Below are 26,535 nucleotides of genomic sequence, written 5' to 3' on the forward strand. Positions count from 1 at the left end.
CCATTTGTTTTCTGAGACAGTAACTTGTGGAGAGCTACAGACATTTATTTGCAAAGTTCAATTATAATTTTAGGAATGGTTCACTTCAAACATATGCAAAATAGCTTCTAACTAATGGAAAAGAAAGTCTCTCATACTTACCTCAATTTTTAAAAAGTCAAATATCCTTTCCTTTTCTTTTCAATGATAGTTATCATTGACTAAGACCATTGAATAAACAGGAAAAAAATATCTACATACATACCTGGATTGGCTCCTGCTGTTTAAAGACAGGGCCAAGTTCAGGTAGAATTAACTTGACATATTCTTCTTTGGTACATTCTTCAGCAATGAGTAGAACATTGGGCAAAACAAAAGGTACCATGTCAGGGTTTACAAATTCTGAAGTCAAACATGGCAAAATTCTCTGCACAATGACACGCTGAAAGGCAAAAAATGTTTTCATAAAACTAATCTTTATATCAGGTCTTTAGTATTAACATTGAAGTTAAGAGTCTAAAATCTTCAATCCCTTTGGGTAAGGTGACTATATAATTTATAGTTGAAACTGGGACACTTTTGAGAGTAAAATAGGGTGCTATTGCTAATTATGCCAGGACAAAAGACATAACTTGGGAACATCACAGATAAAGGGGGACATACGATTACCCTTCCTTTAGGAAATCTTCCCCAATTAGTCTTCACTAATACAGTTCTCCTCTTAATTTCTTCATTACTTATGATTCATACCACACATTGTTAATTGTTGTTTCATGCACATTAACCCTATCTACACTTACTGTAAAGCCCTTGAAAGCAAGGACAATATTTTGTTTCCCATTTATTCTCCACAGCATCTAAGTAAAGGGCTAGACAAACAGTGCATAACCAATGAATATCTGATAGATTAAACACTGAAGATATTTCTGCAAAGGAATTACTAGTTTTCCAGCCAGTGGCTTCTTTGGCAATCACTAATATTTTTATACCATATTATCCTCATGATTTAATAAGCCAGAAAATGGAGAGTAAAGGAATTGGAGAGACTAGTATCAATACTGCAGTATAACTGCTAGTGAGGCAGTGATTTCCACAATGACAGTTTACGGAATTCTCTTCTGATGTTTAATGTCCAAGTGCTGCCTTTGCATAGGTGGTATCCTTCCAATTTTTTACCCTATTTAATAATTTTTGGAGCACACACAAAAGGTCCACTAAACTTTTGTGACTTCAGTCTGTAGCCTTTTATAGTCACTTATATACCCCTGGCAAAAGTTACATTTTTTTTTTTTTTGGAAGGGTTATTATAGTAAGTCAAAGTAAATTTTAAATTCTATACTCCTGACTATATAATAACAAACTGATCAACAACAAACCTTGGGCAGTTTTGGCAGAACCTTTGGCAGTCCTTTGAAAAACTGTGATTTCTGAAGGTTATCTCTTTGGAATAAGGTATCAAAATACTGCAGTGTTACTGCACCAACATCATCAAAGAAGGGAATCTAAAAACAGAGAAACAGAATTATTCTGATAAGTATTAAAGTACTTCTCATATCTGAAACTGACACATTATGGTAAAAAAATATTCAGAAACATTTAGCGAAATGCTGAAGACCACTTAATAAAAATTCTAATTATAAAAATCAGAATAAGAAAGTAATAAATTATTTTTCTTTTCAAGGTCAGTTTTTCAGAAACAGTACCTGTGAGTTAGCTGCACAGTAACATTTTCTTTACATAACTAGTAAAACATTAAAAGATTAAGTAAAATATCTTGAGGGCATAAACAGTACCATTCATTAAAATCCATTGGTTAGGGGCTTCCCTGGTGGTGCAGTGGTTGAGAGTCTGCCTGCCAATGCAGGGGACACGGTTTCGAGCCCTGGTCTGGGAAGATCCCACATGCCGTGGAGCGACTGGGCCCATGAGCCACAATTACTGAGCCTGCGCACCTGGAGCCTGTGCTCCACAACAACAGAGGCCGCGATAGTGAGTGGCCCCCACTTGCCACAACTAGAGAAAGCCCACGCACAGAAACGAAGACCCAACACAGCCATAAATAAATAAATAAATAAACAAACAAACATTAAAAAAAAATCCATTGGTTATATGAGTGAATTTGAAGGCTATGAATTCTTGGGGTGTCTAGAACTTCTGCATGCCTAACTGTAACTATTAGGTCTCTTTATTTGAAATTTTAAACTTTATATCAGAGCACTTACCTGCATAAATTGTTTAACTCTTTAAGATTAAAAGAAGATGAATATTTAATACATTCAAGAATACAGATGTTATCTGGGGACTATATCTGATTAAATCTTCAGATGCATTTAATCAACTTTAACTCATTTTTTGTCCCTCCATCTAAGGCAGGAATTCATATGCACTCACCTTTGTCATTTGATCTGCATCTGGTCTTACAGTTGGAGTTACGTTTAACAGTAGTTTTACATGCTCACGGACTTCCTCAGGTATATTTGTAAGTGAACTAGATCCTAAACGACTCAACTTCAAAAGAGTAATAATGTTAAATACGAATACAAAATATTAAAAAGATACACATTTATACTGTCAATAGTCCATTTAAGAAAACTTTTTGAGGGACTCCCCTGGTGGTGCAGTGGTTAAGAATCCACCTACCAATGCAGGGGACATGGGTTCGAGCCCTGGTCCAGGAAGATCCCACATGCCACGGAACAACTAAGCCCGTGCACCACAACTACTGAGCCTGCGCTCTAGAGCCCACGAGCCACAACTACTGAGCCTGAATGCCACAACTACTGAAGCCCATGTGCCTAGAGCCCAGGCTCTGCAACAAGAGAAGCCACCACAACGAGAAGCCCGCATACCGCAACAAAGAGTAGCCCCCGCTCACTGCAACTAGAGAAAACCCACGCGCAGCAACGAAGACCCAATGCAGCCAAAAATAAATAAAAAATAAATTAAAAAAAAAAAAGAAAACTTTTTGAAATTTACTAAAAAATATATTTTTAGATTGAACAAAGGGCTAATTCTACTGTTGCAAGATAATTAAAACACATCTTTAATACCTGAAATTGTCTCTATTCCTAAAACAAAACACCTAGTATTTTAGACCATATTTCAATTTTCACTCTAGTAAATAAATGCCATGATTAAAGTTGTAGTAACAAATATTAATCCTAAGAATTACTTTTGTTAAGTTGACTTTATGAAAACTTAAAATATGAGACACTCATCTCAGTTTAGAGAATTTTCTGAACATATTTTGGAAAAAAACAAACACTTAATACATTTTTAATGCAAGAAAATATTTAAAGGCAAATACCTGATCCAACTGTCTACTGAAACTCTTGTAAATATCTTGCTTGTTAACTTCAAATATAGCTTTCCCTTTATTAAATACAGCATACATGACAGTTCCTAAAGAGTACATATCACTGGCTGTTTCACAGCTCACAGAAAGTATGTATTCAGGAGCCAAATATTCAGGATTTGGAAGACACAATGATGGTAAATTTGGGTCCCATTCTTTACATGGAAACTTAGGCTATAAAAAGACAGAAAAGGGATTACATAGATTAAATAGTTAAATTAAAGCAAACCACTGTCAAGTAGTAACAATTTAGTTTTAAATTCATACTCAGTCATGCAAGTAAAAATGTCACCATCACTTTCAATTCTAAATTTCCCCAAATCCCAAAACTAGAAAGTGCATGAAACAAGTTAAGAGATAAGAATAAGAACTCTTATAACTTTGAGATTATTGGCGCTCTCTCCCAGAAGACAAATTATCACTACACTATACAATGCATTATGAATACGGAAAGGTCTGGCCTATGTTTTCTGATACACAGGCTTCAAATTTATGAGTTCAAATAGATTATTGTTTGAAACCTTGTTCTTTCACCAACTAGCTATGTGACTTAGTTAACACGTTCAAAGGGATGTTGTAAGATAAACAAAAGTATGGAAAACAGAGCCAGCAGAGTGCCTGATGCATAGTATGTACTCAACCAATACTAATTCTTTCTGCTTCCCTTAAAAATGTTTACTTAAATTAGAAATGTATTTTAGGTCAAAGCATGGTTGTTAAAGGTAACAACTATATTGTAAAAATTTGAAATATTGCAGTGTTTTCCTAAGTATAAATAGGCAGGTTTCATAATCACTAAGTAACAGTTGCTTTTTAACCAGAAAGACTGGGTTTAAATCCTAGCTCTACCACTTACCACTTGTCTGAACTTAGGCAAATTATTTTATTCTATGAGTCTAACTTACTCATCTGTATTATTCCCATACCTCACTGAGTCGTTGTGAGGATAATAAGTAAATACACAAGAAGTGTTCAGAAAAGCGCTTCAATAAATGTTACCCATTATTATCACTGCTATTGTTATCATGCTCCTTAAAGAAGAAACACTGCTAGAGATTCACAATGTTTGTTTGTGTATGTGACACTCTGAGGGAAAAAAATCTATTTAACCCAATAGTGCTCAAATTTGCTTAACTCTAGTACTTTCTTCTCAAGTAACATTACTGAGGAATTAATGAGCTAAATATTCATAGGTACAATGAACACTAGAAATTTTCTATAAAGCTATACATTTAAACATACCATTGTACCACATAGCCTATTTCTACACATTTATCAGGCTTATAAATTCTCTAATCTATTTCAGATGCAATCACAAATTTCCAGAGCTTTAAAAAATGAGAAGAATAAAACCTTCATTACCTCTTGTTCAGAAGGATTGGTCGATGATATACAAAAATCAAAGCCCATTATTTTCCAGGCTCCACTTTTATTCAAAATTATATTTTCAGGTGTAACATTTCCATGAACCATTTTCACACTGCTATGCAAAAATGACAATCCTTCAGAAACCTGTAAATGGAAATAAAAGACATTTTTAATAAAACTCCTTTCAATTACAATAATAAATCTCATAATAATCAAATTTGCTGCTTCTCCCAATAAAAATTTTTTACACGCCAGGTAACAATTAAATTTCATAAATGCAAAAGTATAGATATTCTCAGTTGCCAGAGCATTCTAAGCATTAGCAAGAAAAACCCAATTGTAAAAACAGAGGACAACTATTTATTAAGTTCCTTTCTATACGCACAAAAGCAAAAGAAAAGACAGTAATAAAAGCACTTTGCTACCCAAATTCATTTAGTTCCTGAATTTGAAAAGCGAGAGAATCTTTGGTTTCTTACTTAAAGACAGTAAATATCAAGAAATACCTTTGTCAATTTGATTCTAATTCTTAATATTTTTATATATTTATACTTCATATTGAAATTAAGTTTTTCTGAATAGCATTGTACTCAGTTTTCAAACATTAACTGACATTCACTCATTCTCACACTGGATTAATATTTTGTATTTGTGCCTGAGATTACCATGGAATTTGTTAACAAAAAGTGAGAACTGGATTTGAAAGGGCCAACGTACCAAGTATGCCAGTTCCTCAAAAACTTAAAAATAGAATTACCATAGAATCCAGCAATTTCACTTCTGGGTATATCCCAAAAAGAACTGAAAGCAGGGTCCTGAAGAGATATTTGTTCACCCATGTTCATAGCAGTATTACGATAACCAAGAGGTGAAAGCAACCCAAGTGTCCATCAATGAATGAATGAATAAACATAATGTGGTAAATACATACAACAGAATATTATTCAGCCTTCAAATAGGAAAGAAATTCTGACACACACTACCACATGGATGAACCTAGAGGATATTATGCTAACTGAAATAAACCAGTCACAAAAAGAAAAATACTGCATGATTCCAATTATATGAGTAGTCAAACTAATAGAGACAGAAAGTAGAATGATGGTTGCTAGGGGCTGGGAGGTATGAGAGGTGGGGTGTGAGGAGTTATTGTTTAATGGGTACAGCTTAAATTTTGCAAGGTGAAAAGAGTTCTGGAGATGGATGGAAGTGATGGTTGCACAAGAATGTGAATGTACTTAAACTGTACACTTAAAAATGGCTAAGATGGCAAATTTTATGTTATGTGTATTTTACCACAATTAGAAAATATATACTGTTAAGAGAATAAGATAAGCCACAGACTAAGAGAGAATATTTTTAAGTCATGTATCTGACAAAGAACTTGTGTCCACAATATATAAAGAAATCTCAAAACTCAATAACAGAAAACAAACAACCCATTTAAACAATAAGCAAAAGATCTGAACAGACATGTCACCAAAAAAGACACTCAGATGGCAAGGAAGCATATAAAAAGGTGTTCAACATCATTATTCATTAAGGAAATGCAAATTAAAACTCCAATGAGATACCACTGCACACATATTAGAATGGCTACAATTGAGGGAATTCCCTGGCGGTCCAGTGGTTAGGACTCCATGCTTTCACTGCCGAGGACCTGGGTTCAATCCCTGGTCAAGGAACTAAGATCCCACGAAAAAAAGAATGGTTACAATTGAAAGGGCCAACCATACCAAGTTTTGCAAAGATGTGAAAAAAATGTAACTTTTATACACTGCAATGGGAATGTAAAATGGTACTATCATTTGGAAAACAGTTTTTCAGTTTCTTAAAAAATAAAATATACACATACCATTTGATCCAGCCATTCCACTCCTAGGTAATTAACCAAGAGAAATGAAAGCATACGTCCATACAAAAACTTGCATATGAATGTTCATAGCAGCTTTATTTGCAATAGCCCAAAATTGGAAACAACCCAAATGATCAACAACAGGTGAATGGATGAGCAAACTATGATATACTACTCAGTAATAAAAGAAATATTGATATGCACAACTATATGAATGAATACCAAAATAATCAGATTGATTGAAAGAAGCCAGGCCAGAAAAAGAGTACATATTGTATGATTTCATTTACAAAATTCTAAAAATACAAACTGATTTAGTGACAGAAAGTAGTCAGTGGCTTCCTAGGGTGAGAGACAGAAGACAGCAAGGAGCAGGAGGGGAGGACCGCAATGGGTATGAGGAAACTTTGGAAGGTCCATATGTAAATTGTTTTGATTGTAGTGACGGTTCCACCTATAAACTTAAAAAACTGTATATTTTAAACATGTGAAGTTTACTGTATGCCAATTAATTATACCTTAACAATACTGTTAAAAATAATGAATAAAATGATCTCTGCCCCCCAAAAACAAAGAATCTACTGTATCAATTCACTCTCTAAAGCCGAAGATATTTGGTAAGCAGGGGAAGGAAAATCAGAAAAAGTGGATGGACTTAACGGATGCACTGTGAAGGTTCACAATTCAAAAACATTAAAAAGGAACCACCACATCCACCAATCAACAAGTGCTCTTCTCCAAAGGTTACTAATGTTATGTTTCATACATTAAAAAGATAGTTTAAGCCTAACAATAAACTGTAGAAAAATTCTAGAACATAGAAATAATTTTTAAATTACTGAGAAGATCTAAAGGTTTACATAAAGCAGTTTATACAGCTAAATTTGAAATGGCTAAAAGCAATTTTGAAGGAAAATATTCTATCCACATGATGAATAAAAATACATACCTGAAGCAAACCATATTTAGTTTCTACATCATAAAGTTTATAATCCTTAATGTCTGGAGATACAGGGGAAGGTAGATTTTCCCAGTTACCCAGAACATTGGCTAAGCTGGCAAAAACTGGTTCCGTACAAAATGCCAAGCAATCCCTGTTTTAAAAAAGAAAAATATTAGTGGTCCTATTTAACTATCAACAAGAAGGTGGGCAATTTTAGATTTATTTTCAGCATTAATATAACACACTTAGGCCAATAAAGCAAAGTTAGGAAGCTTTGTATATGAATTCCACTGGATAAATCATTCAGTCTTTTAAGTGTTATAACAGCTGTGATACATTTTTTAAATTTAAAAAGTCAGGAAATAAAAATTGTATCAACTGTGCATTTTGAATGATTGATATTCTTTATGGAAAACCAATGAATTAATTTAACATACTGTTACATTATACCTATGATATTACCCTTATTTCTAAGGCTCTAAATCTCAGAATATGCTCAAAGGAACCTGTAGATTTCCCACAGACACCTCTGGAGCAATGAGTCAGGAAGAGGGACAGGGCATAGCTCCAGCTCCCACAGGACGGTCACTTTTTTTTTTTTCACTGTTAAGAGCAAACACCTGGGTGAGGGAAGGGTCCTGAATTACGTCTCTTGGGACCTTTGTGAGCTGTTGGAACCCTGGAAGGGCACATCATTTTTGCATCTCTAGGACTGTCTTTTGCTCCTGTAAACAATGTGAAAACCCTTTTGTTCTTGCTTTGGGAAACATGGCATCCTGTGGTGTCTTCTAGGGCAGGGGTCCCCAACCCTCGGGCCGCGGCCTGTTAGGAACCAGGCCGCACAGCAGGCGGTGAGCGGCGGGCCAGGGAGCGAAGCTTCATCTGCCGCTCCCCATCGCTCGCATTACCTCCTGAACCACCCCCACCCCCGTCCATGGAAAAACTGTCTTCCACGAAACCAGTCCCTGGTGACAAAAAGGTTGGGGACCACTGTCCTAGGGTACTTTGCAAGCCCTGATGTCCACTTGTCCTCCACAGCACATTGCCAGGACAAGCATGACATGTGTGTGCTCGGTGCGGGGGAGGCGGGGGGGGGGGGGGGAGCGGGGGGGCGTTCCTGTTTCCCGGTGGGTGAGTAGGAGTGACCGTGGAGCCTGTGTGCAGAGGATCAGCAGGGCTTCCCCAGGTTGCTGAGCGGCAGGACGTGTCAGGAGATGTGACGTCCTGGCCAGAGCACGGCCACATGGACACACCTGGAGCTCGGGGAGCTCCCTGGCAGGAGGTCCATGTGGAAGATCTCAGGACCGGGCAGTCAGGTCCAGATGCCAGTGGGAGTGACTAGCCTGATGACTACTTCAATCTCAGAGCACCTTTGCTTTTATCTATTTTATGTATCATTTTTAAAGGTGTCACAAGTTTCCAATTTTTTTAATTACTGTTCTTTGATTTTTATTTATTTTATTTTATTTTTTGGCTGTGCCACACAGCTTGCGGGATCTTAGTTCCCCAACCAGGGATCGAGCCGGGGCCCTCAGCATTAGTAACATTCAATAAGCCTTCAATAAGTCTAATAGAGTAATGACCAAGAGCTCAAGCTCTGAATACAAATACCCAACTTCAAGTCCCAGCATCTCTATTCCTTGTCGGTGACTTTGGACACTTTGAGCCTCACTTTGCCCATTTGTAAACTGGTGATAAAAGACCACCTTGAAAGGTTACTGCAAAGATCAAATGAGCAAATGCATATAAAATACATAGCAGGTTGACTAAAATGTAAGCTCAATAAATGTTTACAATTGCTATTGTAATTACCAACTGTCTGAGATTCAAGTCCTAACATTTTGGACTTTGGCTTAGGCTCTGGCAATGAAGAACTACAAGGCAGTGCGGTAACAAAGCTATACCAAGCCTCTGCACCTGGACAGTAACTGTTTAATGGCAAATATGCCTTTTGCTGTTCTGTCAGTAATACTTGAGTTACTTTTCTTTCACTTTGAACCCATTTTTCAAATGAAAGCATATGCAGAAGTTCAATATGTATGAGTGATCAAGACAGAGCTGCTTAGGTTGAAGAAGAAAGTTACACTGTCCTCCCTGCTCAGTTATCAATAAAGATGATGATCTTGATCTTGTTCTTGATTCCCACACTAAGCTCATTAACACAGTGGACACAGGCTTTCGTTTGCTGAACTGCACTGGAGGAAAACTGCTCAAAAACCCCTTAGTCTTCTCTACAGTTTCCAATGATTCCCAGGACTCGTTTATTTTAGCAACTCTTATTTTTTTCCTTTTCTGTCTTGTCCCCAAAATCATCCTTGGTCATATCAATATTCGTAAGATTATTCTTCAAGCTTGAAGGCCTTATTATCTTTCATGAATATTTATTTCCATCATCATTACAAACAGTTACACACCAGAAGGGCTAAATCCTCTCTCAAGGACCACCTCCCCCAACCGCAGCTGTTTACTAGCCATTCATCTCCCACCCTTTTACTACCACCACCTAACCTAGCTTCCCAGTACCTTTATTCAACAAATTTGAAGTATTCAGTTCTGACTACACTTTATTCCTGTCTTTCTCCCTACTACCTCAACAATAAACTATCGCCCTTACTACCCTTTACTGGGCAAACCCTTATTAACCCTGTAGGCGCCATCACAGGTTTCTTTTACTCTCTTGCTTATGTCGTAAGCTGAAGGAAAAAATAGAAAACCCAAGTCTCTGTAGACTCATAGCCTAAAGATACATAGTATACTTTATTTAACCTCGCTCTTTTTATTTTTCAAGAACATCCCTTCATAGCCCTCTTATATTAACTCCTCATTCCATTAACTCCTTATTCCTTTACCTACTACTCGTCTATTATCCATGTTCTATCTTGAAAAAGTAAAGTTCATCGAACATGAATGATCTCATTTCCCTACACTTTACCTCAGTATATTAGTGATTTGCAACTATCCTCCTGAAATTTCCTTTGAGTTCCTCCTATGGGACTTTATTCACATAATGATGTCTTTCTTCTCTGCTGGGTTCCTTTCTAGCTTCCAAACTGCCATCCTACTGAAATTACTGAATATCACTAACAACCTCTCACTAGTCAAATGCAATGGATTCTTCTCAGTCCTTATTTCCTTTTTATTTGGTGGTCCCCAGTGTTAGGGAGTCCTTTCTTCCCTCCTTTGGCTTCCATAACATGTTGCCAATTTTTCTCCTGTCATACGACAGGATCCTTCCGATTTCTTTTGCTGGCTCTTCTTTCCCCTCTACATTTCAAGTTCTGTCCTCACTACTCTGCTCTTTTGACTCATGCTCTTGAAATTCATTTTTTTTCATGGTTTTAATTACTACCTATATTTTACTCACCCCCATATACATCACCAACTCTGAACTTTCACCTGGATTACTTTTCTTTTTATTTATTTATTTAAAAAATTTTTTTGATGTAGATCATTTTTAAAGTCTTTATTGAATCTGCTATAATATTGCTCCTGTTTTATGTTTTGGTTTTTTGGCCCTGAGGCATGTGGGATCTTAGCTCCCCAACCAGGGTTTGAACCCGCACCCCCAGCACTGGAAGGCAAAGTCTTAACCACTGGACTGCCAGGGAAGTCCCTGGATTATTTTCTATAGCACATTTCTTTTGGATGATTCCAGTGTCATCTCCACATTATTAAGTCATTAAAAACCAGAAGTTATTTTTTTCCTTCCCTAAAGGGTTCCTATTTCTATCAATGCTACTGCAATTTTTACAACCTTTCAATGAAAATGCCTTAAAGTAATCTTTGAATTATCTCTCTTCATGAACGCCAATAAAGCCCTAGTCCTATAATATTTAAATCACTATAAAAGAAGCTGCAGGGACAGAGAAAGATATAAAACACTAGCCTTTCTCCCTTCAAGAGATTTAAAACGTAATGATGAAATACAAGTTAGGGACTTCCCTGGTGGCGCAGTGGTTAAAAATCCACCTGCCAATGCAGGAGACACAGGCTCGATCCCTGCTCCGGGAAGATCCCACATGCCGTGGAACAACAAAGCCCGTGAGCCACAACTACTGAGCTTGTGCTCTAGAGCCCGCGAGCCACAACTACTGAGCCCACGTGCCACAACTACTGAAGCCCACGCGGCTAGAGCCCGTGCTCCGCAACAAGAGAAGCCAACGCAATGAGAAGGCTGCGCACCGCAACGAACAGTAGCCCCCGCTCGCCGCAACTAGAGAAAGCCCACACGCAGCAACGAAGACCCAATGCAGCCAAAAATAAGTTAATTAATTAATTAAATTTTTAAAAAAAATCCTACTTTATCCTCAGTCGGCTAAATATTGAGTCACCATATGATCCAGCAAGTTGGCTCCTAGGTTGTACACCCAAGGGAAATGAAAACGTATGTCCACACAAAAACTTGTACACAAATGTTTACAGCAGCAGTATTCATAAAAACCAAAAAGGAGAAACAACTCAAATGCCCATCAACTGATGAACAGGTAAACAAAATGTGCTATATTCATACAATGGAATATTAAAAAAAAAAAGAAATACAAGTTAAAATAGCAAAGGTGGGTAGGTTCTGATAGGTGACACTATAACTACTGATAGAAAACACTCTAGAGGAAATAGCACAAACAAGCATGGAGTCAGGAAAGCTCAGGACAAGTGTGACCAACAAAACTTAGTCCACTTTGAGATCGAGGGTTCATAATAGTGAGTGTTACATAAGAAGACAACAACTATAATCTTCTTCTGGGTTTATTTACACAAGGAAGGGCAGTAAAATATTATCATGATAAAAGACATAAAATAAGTATATTTCTGGGTAGGCACAGCATAGGCTCAGGAATCAGGGTGCCATAACTATGTGGCTTATGTAGTAGCAGCTCCAATCCTCAGTTCTTCTATATAGTTGTTGAGAATTAAATAAGTTAAACAAATACAAAAAATTTAGTACAGTTTTTCACATGGTAAACATTAGATTTTTTTCTTTTAGGTTCAAAGAAAAGATCTTGTGTCTTTGGGGGAAGTGAGTAAGTGACAGTGGGTTACTAAGATTCTAAAGTAAGAACTATGTAGAAATCCAAAATATAAAATAGATAAAAACCAAACTGTCCTGGTTGACGGGAGATGGGAAGCCTGGGCCCCTGCCAGCTAGGTTTCTCCCCCTGCCTCTTCTTTCCCTATCCTTAAAATCCTAGGGTCCACAGAATGCATTGGCAAACCATTTGGTTAAGATCTGATTTAAGAGAGGGGAATACAGTCTGCTAAGTAGGAAGGAAGGAATAAATTAGGGGTTATGAGTAATGTGGAAAAGATTTATATAGCTGGGTATCTAAAGGAGTTATTGAAAGCACCAAGGCTTGAGGATCCAGTTAAGATTACACAACATAAATTCTGTTTTCTTGTCATTCTCAGCAACAGTTCCCAAGCTCATTTTGAGAAAAAGAGATAGTAGAGTAACTGAGGACTATGAACTGACATACTGGACATAGTAAAAGGTTAAACGTCGAGAACAGTACTACCTGGAATAGACATAAAAATAGCCTCTGAATATTGAATCAATGAAAAGGGGGCAATGAATTCTAGCAAATTAACAAGAAAAATTACTTTCAGGCAGGGACTGTATTCTATACTTCTCTCGCATCTTCCATTTGGACTGCTGTAGTCTTGAACATAGAGTAAGCAAATACAGACTCATGGCAAATGTGAAGAAAACTTTTATTAATATTTCAAAAAGAGACATATACATAGAATATTCAAATAAATTTCAAAGAAGTAACTAATCCATAAGAACTCAACACTCAGTTGATAAGAACTTTTCACTGACAGTATACTGTATAGATAGATTTCAAACATAAAGTTTTTTTAAAAAAAACTATTTGTTTAGGAAATCTCTTATGTAATTTTTCATAAAAATTTACCTGGATTCTTCTAAAGGATGTTGGACTGTAAGAAGTCGAGGGTGTCGTAGTCGAGTTAACTGTTGGACTCCTCGTTTTAGAGAATCGATGATTTGATCCTTTTCAAATTTTTGATATTTGTCAATCAGCTTTTTATCAAAGACAAAAACAGCTACTTCCTAATGAAAGAAATGTGTAACTAATTAATCAAGAATATATAAAAGCAATAAAATTTTATTTGAGTGTCACAACAGTCTACAAAGAGAAATAACTTAAAACGGTGCATTTTAGCACCATTGTTAATACTTTTCTGATATTAAAAAGTTGGTTTCTTCATAATTACTAAAGTTAAATATTTTTAGAGTTATAAGACTAAGAACCCTCATCTAAGGAGAACATAGGAAAATCTCCATCTTTCAACTCTGGTATCAGAGATACACACAAACTGTGTGTAATGTGTTGTCTCCTATGTAGTAATCTCTTATTTTACTGGAATTCAAATAAAAGTTAAAATGTTAAAAAATTCAAAATGCTTTTCATAGTGATAACCCTGGATTATACTTCAGAGTCTTGAAATACTTTTTAAAAGAAATGTCTTACATGTCAGGGAGTGCTTATTTATACAAAAACTCAATTTGTAAGCATCTTTTACATATGAATAACCCATACTCTTTCTCTCTCTCCTCTTGTTAAGGGCAGTAACTGGGAATGGTTACCAGCACGGGAAACTGCTCCCCTATCGTCTCTCTGAGATCAGTCACAGCTTATTTTATACTACTAAAAGCACACAACCTCCTTAACCACCTTCTCTCTTTCATTCTCTCTCAGTTGCACAAAGAAAACAGTTCCCATCAAGTTACCTAATCTTAACAAATCAGTCAAAAAATAGCCGTATTGATAGATGATATATTACAACTGTGTAATACATCAGTGATGCTGCTAGCTCTCCATCATAAATGCAAAGAAAACTGATAAAGTTGGAAGTAAAATTAGCAAAGAATCAATGCTAGCCCTCCAAAATTCTATGGAAGACTTTGAATGACTCTTTCAGAGCTCTGTGTCTCTTTCAAATGCTTTTAATTAAACCTACTACTACTCAACTATCTTTGAGTTGATACCAAGACAGTATCTTTCCATTTTATTGCTGTTCTCTTCTAATTATTTTTGCTACATTATGATTATTGCCTTCACAAGTTAGCCTGGCAACCTATTTACATAACGGAGATTCACTGCAGAAATCCAAATCAGTAAATTCCTCAAAACACAACTTGTTTTAAGTTGGAGCCTCCTTAGACATATATAGATAAGTTAAGGATTTTAGAGGATTGAGGCTCTGAAAAGTTATAACGTAAAGGGACTATATTAGTGACTCAAATCGAACACCCTATTCCCCAAGCATCTGTGTACTTTTTAGGAATTATTCCACTCTTCACAGCAACCCATGAGACAAGTTATTATCCTCACTTCACAGATGAGGACACTGTGGAAAAGATAAACATATTATCTAAGATCTCACAATTGGTAAGATGAAGAATCAAGATTCAAACCCAGTCAGTCCAACTCTAGGGGTCACTTTCTTAGCCAATACACCATTCTGTCTCCCCAGAAATAACAGGGCCAATAAATAAGACCCTAGTAAAACATGATATATGCCTTCAGTAAAACTATTTGAGTGAGAGCTTTAAATAGCACTCATATATATACTGCCTTCACAAGTTAACCTGGCATATACATATACACATACACACACACAAACACAAAATATTAGCTCTTTTGATCATTTTGAGACACAGAACAGGAGCTAAGAGCATTATGTAATATTAACTTGAACTAAAAACAAATGACCTACAAGTTCAAGTTCCCACCTCACTATTCATGTGTACAATTTTTAGTAAGTGTTCCAACATATTTTATAAATGCATCTAATTGAAATGTGTTTATTTTTTCAAGATGTTTTAAGTCTTTAAAAAAAGATTACATGAAGTAACTTCTGAGCTCCTACAGATTCACCACTCTAAAGGCAGAACACTACAGTTCATAAAGAAAAAAAACACAACTCTCTCTGACATTCATTTATTGTTTTAGGTCAAAAATGAAAGATTCCTACATAGATCAGAACAGGTTATCAACTATCTTAAAAATATTTTCTTTGTTCGGGGCTTCCCTGGTGGCGCAGTGGTTGAGAGTCCGCCTGCCGATGCAGAGGACACGGGTTTGTGCCCCGGTCCGGGAAGATCCCACATGCCGCGGAGCGGCTGGGCCCGCGAGCCATGGCCGCTGAGCCTGCGCGTCCGGAGCCTGTGCTCCGCAACGGGAGAGGCCACAACAGTGAGAGGCCCGCGTACCGCAAAAAAAAAAAAAAAAAAATTTCTTTGTTCGGATCAGTTAATTAAAATTAACCAATGTCAACAAAGTAATGACTAATTAACTAACCTTTAGGCCTCATACTGACTCCTTAAAAGAAAACTCTTAGCCTGCACCTTGAAACCTTTCAACAGAATAGACTATCATCTAATTTCTAAATTTGTCTTTCCTGTACTACTTCACTATACTACTCCCTCTGCTAACACATATCACTTGTATAAAAATCCTATCCGTCTATACCTATATGTATATTACAAGCTTCTTGAAGAAAGAAACCATGCCATAAGTGTCTCTGTACCCACCACAGGATCTTCACCTAAAAGATACTCAGATGTTCATTGCCTACTGATGGTCAGTAAAGATAAGCAACTACTCGAAGCATTTCATTATCATGTTGAATTAAAACCGTTTTCAACTTTTCATTATGAAAATTTTCAAATATACAAAAAAAATGAGGTAGTGCAATCATCCAATATATCTTCCACTTAAGATTCAACAACCGTTAATGCTAATTAAAATGTGAGGCCCTTTTTGCAAAATTACAAATAATACCAAATATAAAATAATGTAAGCAACATTTGGCACTCTATTGTTTATTCACTTAATATTTTTAAAAATACATTGGCAAAGAGAGTTACCCATAAATAAAAAGTATTTTTCTCAATAGCCTATCTTTAAACAGAAAAGGATATGAAATAAATTATCTTTTCTAAAAATTAATATTTGTCATAATGGAGGCTGTCTTTTGATATAGACCTAATTTATAATTTTTAAAAGCTACTTTGCTTACTATAACTACAAAGTTGAACTCTCACTGAAAACAAGATAATTTAAGTAATAAAATCTGAGTTAGTATACACCAATGTATCTAGGATTCCCTAATAGCAATCATGAACTCCACTAACCTATTCCTCAGAGCCACCAGAGATGGTTTTTGAAACATAGACATTCCCTGAAATCCTTTATTTTATGGGCCTTTCAGGACTGGCTGGTGGTAACTCCAAGCATCATGTTCTTCTTTTTTTTGTGTGATTTTGGAACAATGTTCCTTTCTCAAAACAATAGAACAAAATATAAGTTTTTATTTAGATTAAGTTAAAAATAAGTTGAGATGACTGAGAGATAACAAGATATACTCCTTAAAATTACTAGAGATAGTCTATGATCATTTTTGATCTAAGCAACTTGACTAGCACATTCACCTTTGCACAATGGTTTCCTTTACATTAAAGCTGTTAATATTTTAGAATTTAACTATTTATAATAATTTAATTATGCCTCTGTCTACACAATATTAGCAAGCTTTACCCCATGGACACTGGCATCTAGAATAACATAATGTAAATTCTGTAATAAGGAAGGGACTGTGTCCAAGCCTACATGTAGTAGAGTGGATAAATATGAATAGGTAAATTTTTACTGCATGATTTTAAAAAATTGACCAATCTTTATTATCCTCATATGAATAGCAATTTAACTGAGGGTGTTACGAAGCTTATGAAGCAGGGAAAAAGAAATAGGCCAACAAGTATGACTTTTAAGGCAAAATAAGACTGAAGTTGCCTTATTTTTTTAAAAAAGAACTACTCCAAAGCTGGATAAAAAAGATCGTAATAAATGTGGGACACTAGAAGACTCCTAATAAATGTTAAATCCATTTGAAGAGTAGTCACCTGGCAACACAGAATCTTGTGTCAAGATAAACAGAAATGCTTAATAAATAAATGCATGAATAGCCTGAGAACCAGGCAAAATTTTATATATAAACATACACACACGCACACGTATTTTTTAAAACATTTTCCCCCCAAATAAATCCCTTGGCTTGACATAGGAGAGTTGAAAGAGATTTCAAAATGTTGAGCTATTCTTTTACTTGAAAAGAAGTAAAAGTTATATATACAGGTGGGACAGAAACTATTTATGTAGTGCTTTTATTACAAATTATTTAAATACATAGCAGCCTTTATAGTTATAGTATTCCTATCTAACAGATACGGTGATGGTATTTCAATTTTAAAGGACATATATATGAAGCAAACGTTTCTCACTTATATATACAGTTTGACCAAAAAAATTTCCCTTTAATGACTTGTTTAAATAAAGTCTAATTAAAAATTAGAAAAGCTAATGAAATCCAGTGCAGGGCATTTGTCTCAGAAATCTCTCTTAAATATTCTTTAAAAAGGAGATAAGGATATATTTGAAAAGAGTGTCTATGTTTATAAAACCATTTTAGTCCTAAATATGCTACTCTGTAGAAAGACTAAGTCAGCTTCAAAGCTATAAGAGAAATACAGCAGCATAAACTCTAAGCCTAGCAACTATCTACTAGACATTATAAAAGTTCAAGAGGTAGGGGAGCAGGAAATATTTCACTGAATTTTCAAAAATTAAATAGCCCTTTTTAGTTCAAAAGACTAACTATGGAAAGGTTTGGGCAGAGATGTGGAGATCTATAACTGCTGGTGGATGTGTACATTGGCACAAACACTCTGGAAAGCTTTTTGGCACTGAACAGATACATACACTATTACCTAGCAATTCCATATCTAGGTAACATGTCATATATGCCAACAGCATACAACAATGTTCACAGCAGTACTCTATATATCAATGAAAAGAAAAATTGCTATGTTCAACTACATAGATGTATTTCATGAAAATAAATTTAAGAAAAGGGAGCCAAACACAAAAGTACATGCTATGGTTCCACCTAAACAAAATTCAAAAACTGGCAAGATTATTCCTAAGTGTCAAAGGACAGGAGAGCAGTTAGCCCTGGAGAGAAGGGGTGGGGTTCGGGCGGGGGGAGGTAATAAATGTGAAGAGACATGAGTATTAGCAGTGTTTTCTTGATATGGATGCTGGGTACACAGGTGTGTTCACGGTGAACATTCAAAAAGCTGCTCACTCATGATTTGTGCACTATTCCACATGTGAGTTCTTAAAAATAAGTTTATATTTTAAAAATTAGACAACTTAAATTCCCTAAATGTCACCTTGAAATGTTTTATAGCATCTCTAGAAAGACATTCTAGAAAGAGTAATGGTTAAGAACTAAGAGCTGCTTCTAAATAAACACTCAAAAAGGAAACTAAATAGCACTTGAGCCTAAATAGTAGCTTCCAGTGCTAATAAGCTGTATTTAAAGATCTATCCATTTCAACATGTTTACATGTTGTATTTGGTTAAGTTTATCTAAATAATAACTTTTAAAAATCTTAACGGCTCATTTTATATACAAAACTGGCCTAAGAAATTTATTTTACTGCAAAAAATCAACTATACACTTGTCTTGAAGATTCTTAGAATTCTTAATTTCACTTTCATAAATTATTCACTATGAGGTGTTTCTTCAATGAATGTCTTTCAAAAATAATAAAAAGCAACAGAAACTTACTTTTGGAAGCATAAAGACAGAATAATAATACAGATGTCCAATCAGGTACAATGAAGGCACAAGTAACCAGGTGCAAGTAACTTTTTATTTACCAATTCTTTATCGTGCTGCATTCCAGGTTTCATAAATATGTACTTTTTCTCATCAGTTTCGTAGGTGCTATTATTACTACTCTTCTAAGAGGTCTTCAAACATTTAGGTTAAAAAGTTAAAAGTTGGGACTTCCCTGGTGGTGTAGTAGTTAAGAATCCTCCTGCCAATGCAGGGGACACAGGTTCAAGCCCTGGTCCGGGAAGATCCCACATGACGCGGAGCAACTAAGTCCATGTGCCACAACTACTGAGCCTGAGCTCTAGAGCCCAGGAGCCACAACTACTGAGCCCACGCGCCACACTACCAAAGCCCGTGCACCTAGATCCCGTGCTCCACAACAAGAGAAGCCACCGCAGTGAGAAGCCCGCACACCACAAAGAAGAGTAGCCCCAGCTCACCGCAACTAGAGAAAGTCCGTGTGCAGCAACAAAAACCCAATGCAGCCAAAAATAAATAAAAATAAATTTTAAAGTTAAAAGTTCTACATGATCTGAAAATTATAATTAATCATGTACTAATGTGAACTTGAAATAACCCTAGGAAAAAATACACAGATAATCTTTAAAGGGGTATGCAAACCCTAAAAAGGATTCTTTTAACGTGGAAATACTGCTGTGTTTTTTGTTGTTGTTGGGTTTTTTTTGGACAATGTGAAATTATGATACTTTTTTTGAAGATCATGTAAAAAAGTGAAATGGGGGAAAAGAACAAGATTTAAACTTTAAATGCAATGGTTTAAATATCATGGTATTTATTTCACTGCCATGTAACAACAGAAAACACCTTCATATTTTTAACTATTAAAACCAGGTATGAGAGCTTCCCTGGTGGCGCAGCGGTTAAGAATCCGCCTGCCAATGTAGGGTACACGGGTTCGAGCCCTGGTCGAGGAAGATCCCACATGCCGCAACTAAGCCCGCGCTCCCCAACTACTGAAGCCCACACGCCACAACTACTGAAGCCCGTGTGACACAACTACTGAAGCCCATGCGCCTAGAGCCCGTGCTCTGAAACAAGAGAAGCCACCACAATGAGAAGCCCACACACCGCAATGAGGAGTAGCCCCACTCGCGGCAACTAGAGAAAGCCGGCGCACAGCAACGAACACCCAACACAGACAAAAACAAATAAATAAATAAATTTATTTTTAAAGAAACAGGTATGAAAATCTCCTAGCCCAAAGCCTCGTACCCGATGTTTACCACAAAGTCAAATTTAAGATCATATATTCTACTATAAAACACAACTACAATCAAGTACACTGTATGCTAAATCAAATAAAGCTGAGAGGGTAAGAAAGATGCCTTCAGTCTCAATGTCCCTTTAAGGGGGAAGAAAACGACTAGCAGAGTATCCTTTTCCATTATTTTTCTCCCAGTTTCTCTAAAATCAGCACTGCCCAATAGAACTTTCAGTGATGATAGAAAGTTCTTTACCTGCACTGTCCAATAGGGTAATATGAGCCACATGTGGCTATGGAGCATTTGAAATGTGACTAGTCCAATAAAGAAACTGAATTTAATCTTATTAAATTTTAATTAATTGAAAAACCATATATAGCTTATGGCTACCATATTGTATCAAGTACAGCTCTAGATTATCTATTTTCTCTGATTCCTTTTTAGTAAAATGAGGCCATTGAAAAAAGAACTAAAACTTTTCAATTAAGGGAGAAATTCAAATGAGGCTTCAGTGCCAAGAGACTTAGCTATTCCTTAAGGAATTAGCCAGCAGTCGAGACAGGATACTCAGAGTTCTAACCCTCTGAGGTTTGAAAGAGGCAAAAGAAAATTCAAAATCCACAGAGAGCAATGATATATTCTAAAACTACCTTTTTCCTCAAAGCAATAAATTTGGGGAAAAAAAGGAATACAGTTAAAGTATCATAAGAGATCTCAGTTCCGGAAGTCAGCAGTTGAGAAATGCTGTATTAATGTGTAATATCTAATTAACTATCTATTATTTGTGCCTGGTTCTCATGTTCTATTAGCAACAACAGAAGCTCCAACATTAGAGGATTTCAGCATATGAACTAATGATATAAACACAAACACCTAGAACTCTTTTGGTTAAGGACAAAGACACTATTATGTTATCACGTTCTTAATAAACAATGCAAAATTTAGTAAATTTGGTGTTATTTCATTTTCCCTTTCTATAATTGATTATAAAAGCAATTTGTGCTGGTGTTGGAGGTTGGTCATTTATATAACTTCATGACCTCATTCATAACTTTTTAAGTAGTCAATACTCAAGAAACCATTTATTTTTTTGGATGAGCTCTTGGTGAAAGAGAAAACAATGTTCAAAAATGACCAATCGGGCTTCCCTGGTGGCGCAGTGGTTGAGAGTCCGCCTGCCGATGCAGGGGACACAGGTTCGTGCCCTGGTCCGGGAAGATCCCACATGCCGCGGAGCGGCTGGGCCCGTGAGCCATGGTTGCTGAGCCTGCGCGTCCAGAGCCTGTGCTCCGCAATGGGAGAGGCCACAACAGTGAGAGTCCCGCGTACCCAAAAAAAAAAAAAAAAAAAAAAAAAAAATGACCAATCAATATTTAAGATAAAGATCAACTTTGGACTTAAAGACTTCTAACCAAATGGCAATAAAAACAAGATTTACACGTCGGGTACAAACCACATACCAGCAATCTATCACAGAACCAAGATTCTTCCTTCATAAAAGGATAACCAAAGCCAATTCCGTCTTTAACATACTTGTTTGGTAAATAAGCTGGTTTTGGAAAAGTCACAATGCATACCCACAATTGTACAATTTTGATAGTCATTGGAAAATATGTGTATTAAATCCCATGTCTTAAATTTGATATGTTTCACGTATAGGGAAGTAAAAGTACTTTTGGAAAGTGATTTTTCTTTTTTTCTTTTTTTTTTTTTGCGGTACGCAGGCCTCTCACTGTTGTGGCCTCTTCCGTTGCAGAGCACAGGCTCCGGATGCGCAGGCCCAGTGGCCATGGCTCACGGGCCCAGCCACTCCGCGGCATACCGGGGCACGAACCCGTGTTCCCTGCATCAGCAGGCGGACTCTCAACCACTGCGCCACCAGGGAAGCCCTCTTTTTTCTTTTTTGATTCTTCTTTTTAAAGAACATATTTCCACAAACATTTTAAACCTGGTGATTTTTCAATTCTTTAACAATTCCAACAGAAAGTTGTTAGTAAAATTTAACACTAACAATCCTCCACATTTCTAAGAACAGTCTGTTGGTCTCTTAAGTCAAATAAAAATAAAAATACAACTCATTCAAACTACTCTTCACTAAAAGAACAGTTTTAAAATAATTTTTAAATCAATATACCCCCAAACATACTACTGATTATATGCCACAAATGTATCCCCTGATAGAGGGAATAAGGATGCTTAAAAAAAGAATGTTAGAAGAATTTAACTGAGTATTTTGTCGTAATGTATTGATAAAGATAAAAAGGAACATGGCAATTTTTATTCTAAAACACTTTGCTAAAAGAGGGAGGAGATATGGGGATATATGTATATGTATGGCTGATTCACTTGGTTATAAAGCAGAAACTAACACAGTTGTAAAGCAATTATACTCCAATAAAGATGTTAAAAAAATAATAAAAACCACTTTGCTAAATATTAAAATCTAATACACTCATTTGTGCAACTGATATGTTTGTTATTAAGTAAACAAAATTAAAGTATAAGATGAGATGATATATCAAACAATGTATTTATAACAATGAGATTCAAGGGCATGTTTAAAAGCATTTGTTTTTCTATGACTTCATTAGATGAAATGACAACTAAAGAACCCATTACTTTTAGCATTTCTTAACATAAAAATGCACACATGCACATTATGGTACTTATTAGCTTGTGTGTTCCTTCCAACTGGACTCTAAACTAAAACTTACCTGCTTTGTTGACTTTTTTGTGCCATTAAAAATCTTCCAAGCTAGCCCACTGCCACCACTGGCAATGTGTCGACCAACATCGAATTCTCTAGTGACAGGATTTCCCATCACAGCACTAGTGACATCAGCTGTTACTTTTGTAACAGTACTCTTCAACTTATTAAGCATGGACTCCATGGCTGCAATTCTGGGTAGTTATAGTTACCTAGAAACAGAGGGGGATAGGAGAGCACAGATCATTTGTTTTTACTTCTTTAAGTATTTATTCATTATTTAGTCTGAAAGCTTAATATACCCCAAACAATGAGCAAAACAATCCTATAGAAACAAAAGCTATATGTTAGTTTTGCCTTCAGAGAACCCAATATACTTGAATGCAAATTTAAGTCTAGGAACTGAACTGTGCTTCAACCTCAATTGTCACAGACCAATAAGAGAAAAGACATATTCACACTGACACTAACATGAATGTTGCTCAACTATATAACATGGTTCATATTATAAGACCCTTTAAGACTTAAAGGGGTGTAGAGGGTCTGAATCTTCACAGTAAAAAAAAAAACTATAAAAAACCTGAAAGGCTCTAATGTTATACTAAGCAATAAATTTGTATTTCATAAATGTTTTGTCCACTGTTGAACTATGAAGTCACTTAAGAATATTTTCTAAACAAAAAGCTAAAGGACAATAACACATGAACAAGCAATAGGTAATAAAATATTTTTCAGATTTTACACATATCTGGTGATGATGGAGGAACAAACACTATATTTACCCTCCCTCCTCAACAACTGGAAACTGGACAAAATATATGAAACAAATGTTTTCAGATATTGAACAGGCAGCACAGGCCATGTGATCCCAGTGAGAAAGCAAACAAGGTGAATTCTAGGGTTGCCCCAGCTTTCTGCCTAGAGGCACACTGCAAACCATGGAGTAGACAAAGAATCCCAAGCATAGTCTAACTGAATTAAGGAGTTGAGGAAAGAAACTGGAATTCAATGATGCTGAGATGGCTGGGACTTCTGAGACAGAATTTCAAAGAGAAGGGGGAAGAAGAGAAAAAAAAAATTTTTAAGGCAAAAAAAGAGAAGGGAACAGTGCTGAAAAAGAGCTCCAGAAATTTGCAGGGGTCCCCCTGATGCTTTGTTGAATACTAAGATGCACATACATAGTGTGCAACTTCACCAGGTTGAAACGGAGCAGGACCCTACGGGGCCCTCTCAGGTACAAATACTTTGTGTCCCCCCATTTCTTGTTTGTAGGAAATAGGCTTCATTCAGCCCCCTTGACCTTCCCTGAGTTCCAAAGGGCAAAATCAAACAATTGCTTATCAGGGAATGGAGGGAATGCAGAAACAAAAGAGGAGGAGTCAAGAAACAATAATGCAGCCTCAGGGCAGGGTCCTGGTCCTCAAAGAATATACATAACAATACCTTTGAGTTCTTCTACAGGAACTAAGGCCCGCCCCCACCCAGTTAGAGGATTATAACTTCAGGTTGAGCATGAGATTCCTGGAACACCACCCTGTTACCTCACCACCAACCAAGCAGAAGAAAATCTGCACACAGTGGCAGATAAACTGGACTGATCCCCTCCCCAAATGATTCTCCCTTTAAAAACTTTCATGATCAAGCAGAATCTTTGGAGTTGGGTTTTTGGACACCAGTCTGCCATCTCCTCAAGTTGCTGGCCTCCTGAATAAAGCACCTTTCCGTTCTTACCAGCACTTGCCTCTCAAGTATTGGCTTTCAAGCAGCAAGCAGCCGAACCTGAGTTCAGTAAGAAAGTCAGGCAAGGAACAAATAGCGAGCTGTGAGCTGAATAGTTACAGAGTTCATACAGGGCTGCAAATCTTTTAATTTTTCAAGCTAGAGTGGAGAGACCTCATTGATCACTAAAGGCATTCAGTAGAAACCCCAGAAGGACTATGCCTTGGTACAGAATAAACCATTCTTAAAGTATCCTAAACCTGCCGTAACAAACTAAAAAGCTAGCCTCAAATGATCAAACTAATCATAGATCACTTAACTGCTTACCAGAATGAAACCCAATACTCATGAATGGAGACAAAAATAATTTCAGATACTAAGCGATATAACATTCACAATGTTTAGTATGCAATCAATAATTATCAGACATGCCAAGAAGCAAGAAAATGTGATCATAACCAAGACCAAAATCAGTCAATAAAAACAGACTCCAAAATGAGCTTATAGAATTAGCAGCAAAGATATAAAAAACTATCATATGTCCAAGTGAGACAGGAAGGAAGAGGTCAGGGGACAACAGTTAAAAGAATGACACAGCCAGCGCTTCCCTGGTGGCGCAGTGGTTGAGAGTTCGCCTGCCGATGCAGGGGATATGGGTTCGTGCCCCAGTCTGGGAAGGTCCCACATGCCGTGGAGTGGCTAGGCCCGTGAGCCATGGCTGCTGAGCCTGCACTCCGCAATGGGAGAGGCCACAACAGTGAGAGGCCCGCGTACCGCAAAAAAAAAAAAAAAAAAAAGAATGACACAGCCATTGAGGATATGACAAAAACTGGTTAGGCTCAAGATGGCAGAAGATCTGACTTCCCGTAGACCTTGAGCCTCATTATATGCTCACTGTAATACACTAGAATGCTAAATGACACACCCACAGGTGCCATGACAGTTCTGAGGCTGACCATAAAAGGCCAAAAAGTGAGTGGTGGCCTAGTTCCTGGAAATCCCTGCCCCTTTCCCCAAATAGTTGAAATAATCCTCCTACTCATTAGCATAAGAAATTATCCAGCCCATAAAAATTAACAACTTCATATCCCAGGGCCGCTCTCACTTTCTGAGACAGTCTGCATTCTGCCAATTTTAATGTTTATCTATCTAAATAAACCTGCTTTCACTTTACTTTGGCTGGCTCTTGAATTCCTTCCATACAGGAAGCCAAGGACCCTCACTTGGCAGCCTGTCCTGGGACTCGCCAGAGACCTGAGACATGACTATTCTCTCGCTTCTCTTTTCTCCTGCAAAACAAGTATTTAGAGGAAAGCACGAACATAATAAAAGAAAATGGAATATTAAAAAAAAATCAAATGAACACTCTAGAGACAAAAATATCTCAAATAAAAAACTCAGAGGATATAATTATCAGATTAGACAATGTAGGAAAAAAAGATCAGTGAAACCTGAAGATAGAGTAAAAGGCTGGGAAAAAATAAATGAACAAAGTCTCAGTGACCTGTGGGACAATATCACAGTCTAACATATATAACTGAATCTCAAAAATGAGGGGGAAAGGGGAAAGATAATATTTGAAAAATAGCCAAAACTTTTCCAAATTTGATGAAAACTATATAGCACCAAGAAATTCAATAAACACAAAGCAGGATGAACACAAAGAAAACCATGCCT

General features: G+C 36.6%; 1 protein-coding gene across 2 annotated transcripts in view; it reads right to left on the minus strand.

Moving 5' to 3' along the window:
• The window catches only part of SCYL2 (SCY1 like pseudokinase 2), a 57,997-nt gene that overhangs the window by 18,990 nt on the left and 12,472 nt on the right, over nucleotides 1–26,535 (minus strand). Inside the window, exons 2-9 of one of the 2 annotated variants that reach the window (XM_019918416.3) lie at nucleotides 23,147–23,351; nucleotides 13,413–13,570; nucleotides 7,507–7,651; nucleotides 4,697–4,846; nucleotides 3,287–3,508; nucleotides 2,371–2,487; nucleotides 1,356–1,481; nucleotides 245–421 (exon numbers count right to left, since the gene is read on the minus strand). In XM_019918416.3, the coding sequence (XP_019773975.1) occupies nucleotides 245–421; nucleotides 1,356–1,481; nucleotides 2,371–2,487; nucleotides 3,287–3,508; nucleotides 4,697–4,846; nucleotides 7,507–7,651; nucleotides 13,413–13,570; nucleotides 23,147–23,323 (1,272 nt within the window). In that variant the 5' untranslated portion in view covers nucleotides 23,324–23,351. Of the gene's footprint in view, nucleotides 1–244; nucleotides 422–1,355; nucleotides 1,482–2,370; nucleotides 2,488–3,286; nucleotides 3,509–4,696; nucleotides 4,847–7,506; nucleotides 7,652–13,412; nucleotides 13,571–23,146; nucleotides 23,352–26,535 lie in introns of those variants that run through there. The other variant, XM_033866208.2, reaches the window with a different exon arrangement.

The sequence above is a fragment of the Tursiops truncatus genome, chromosome 11 (genome assembly GCF_011762595.2).
Source record: "Tursiops truncatus isolate mTurTru1 chromosome 11, mTurTru1.mat.Y, whole genome shotgun sequence".
Classification (NCBI taxonomy): domain Eukaryota; kingdom Metazoa; phylum Chordata; class Mammalia; order Artiodactyla; family Delphinidae; genus Tursiops; species Tursiops truncatus.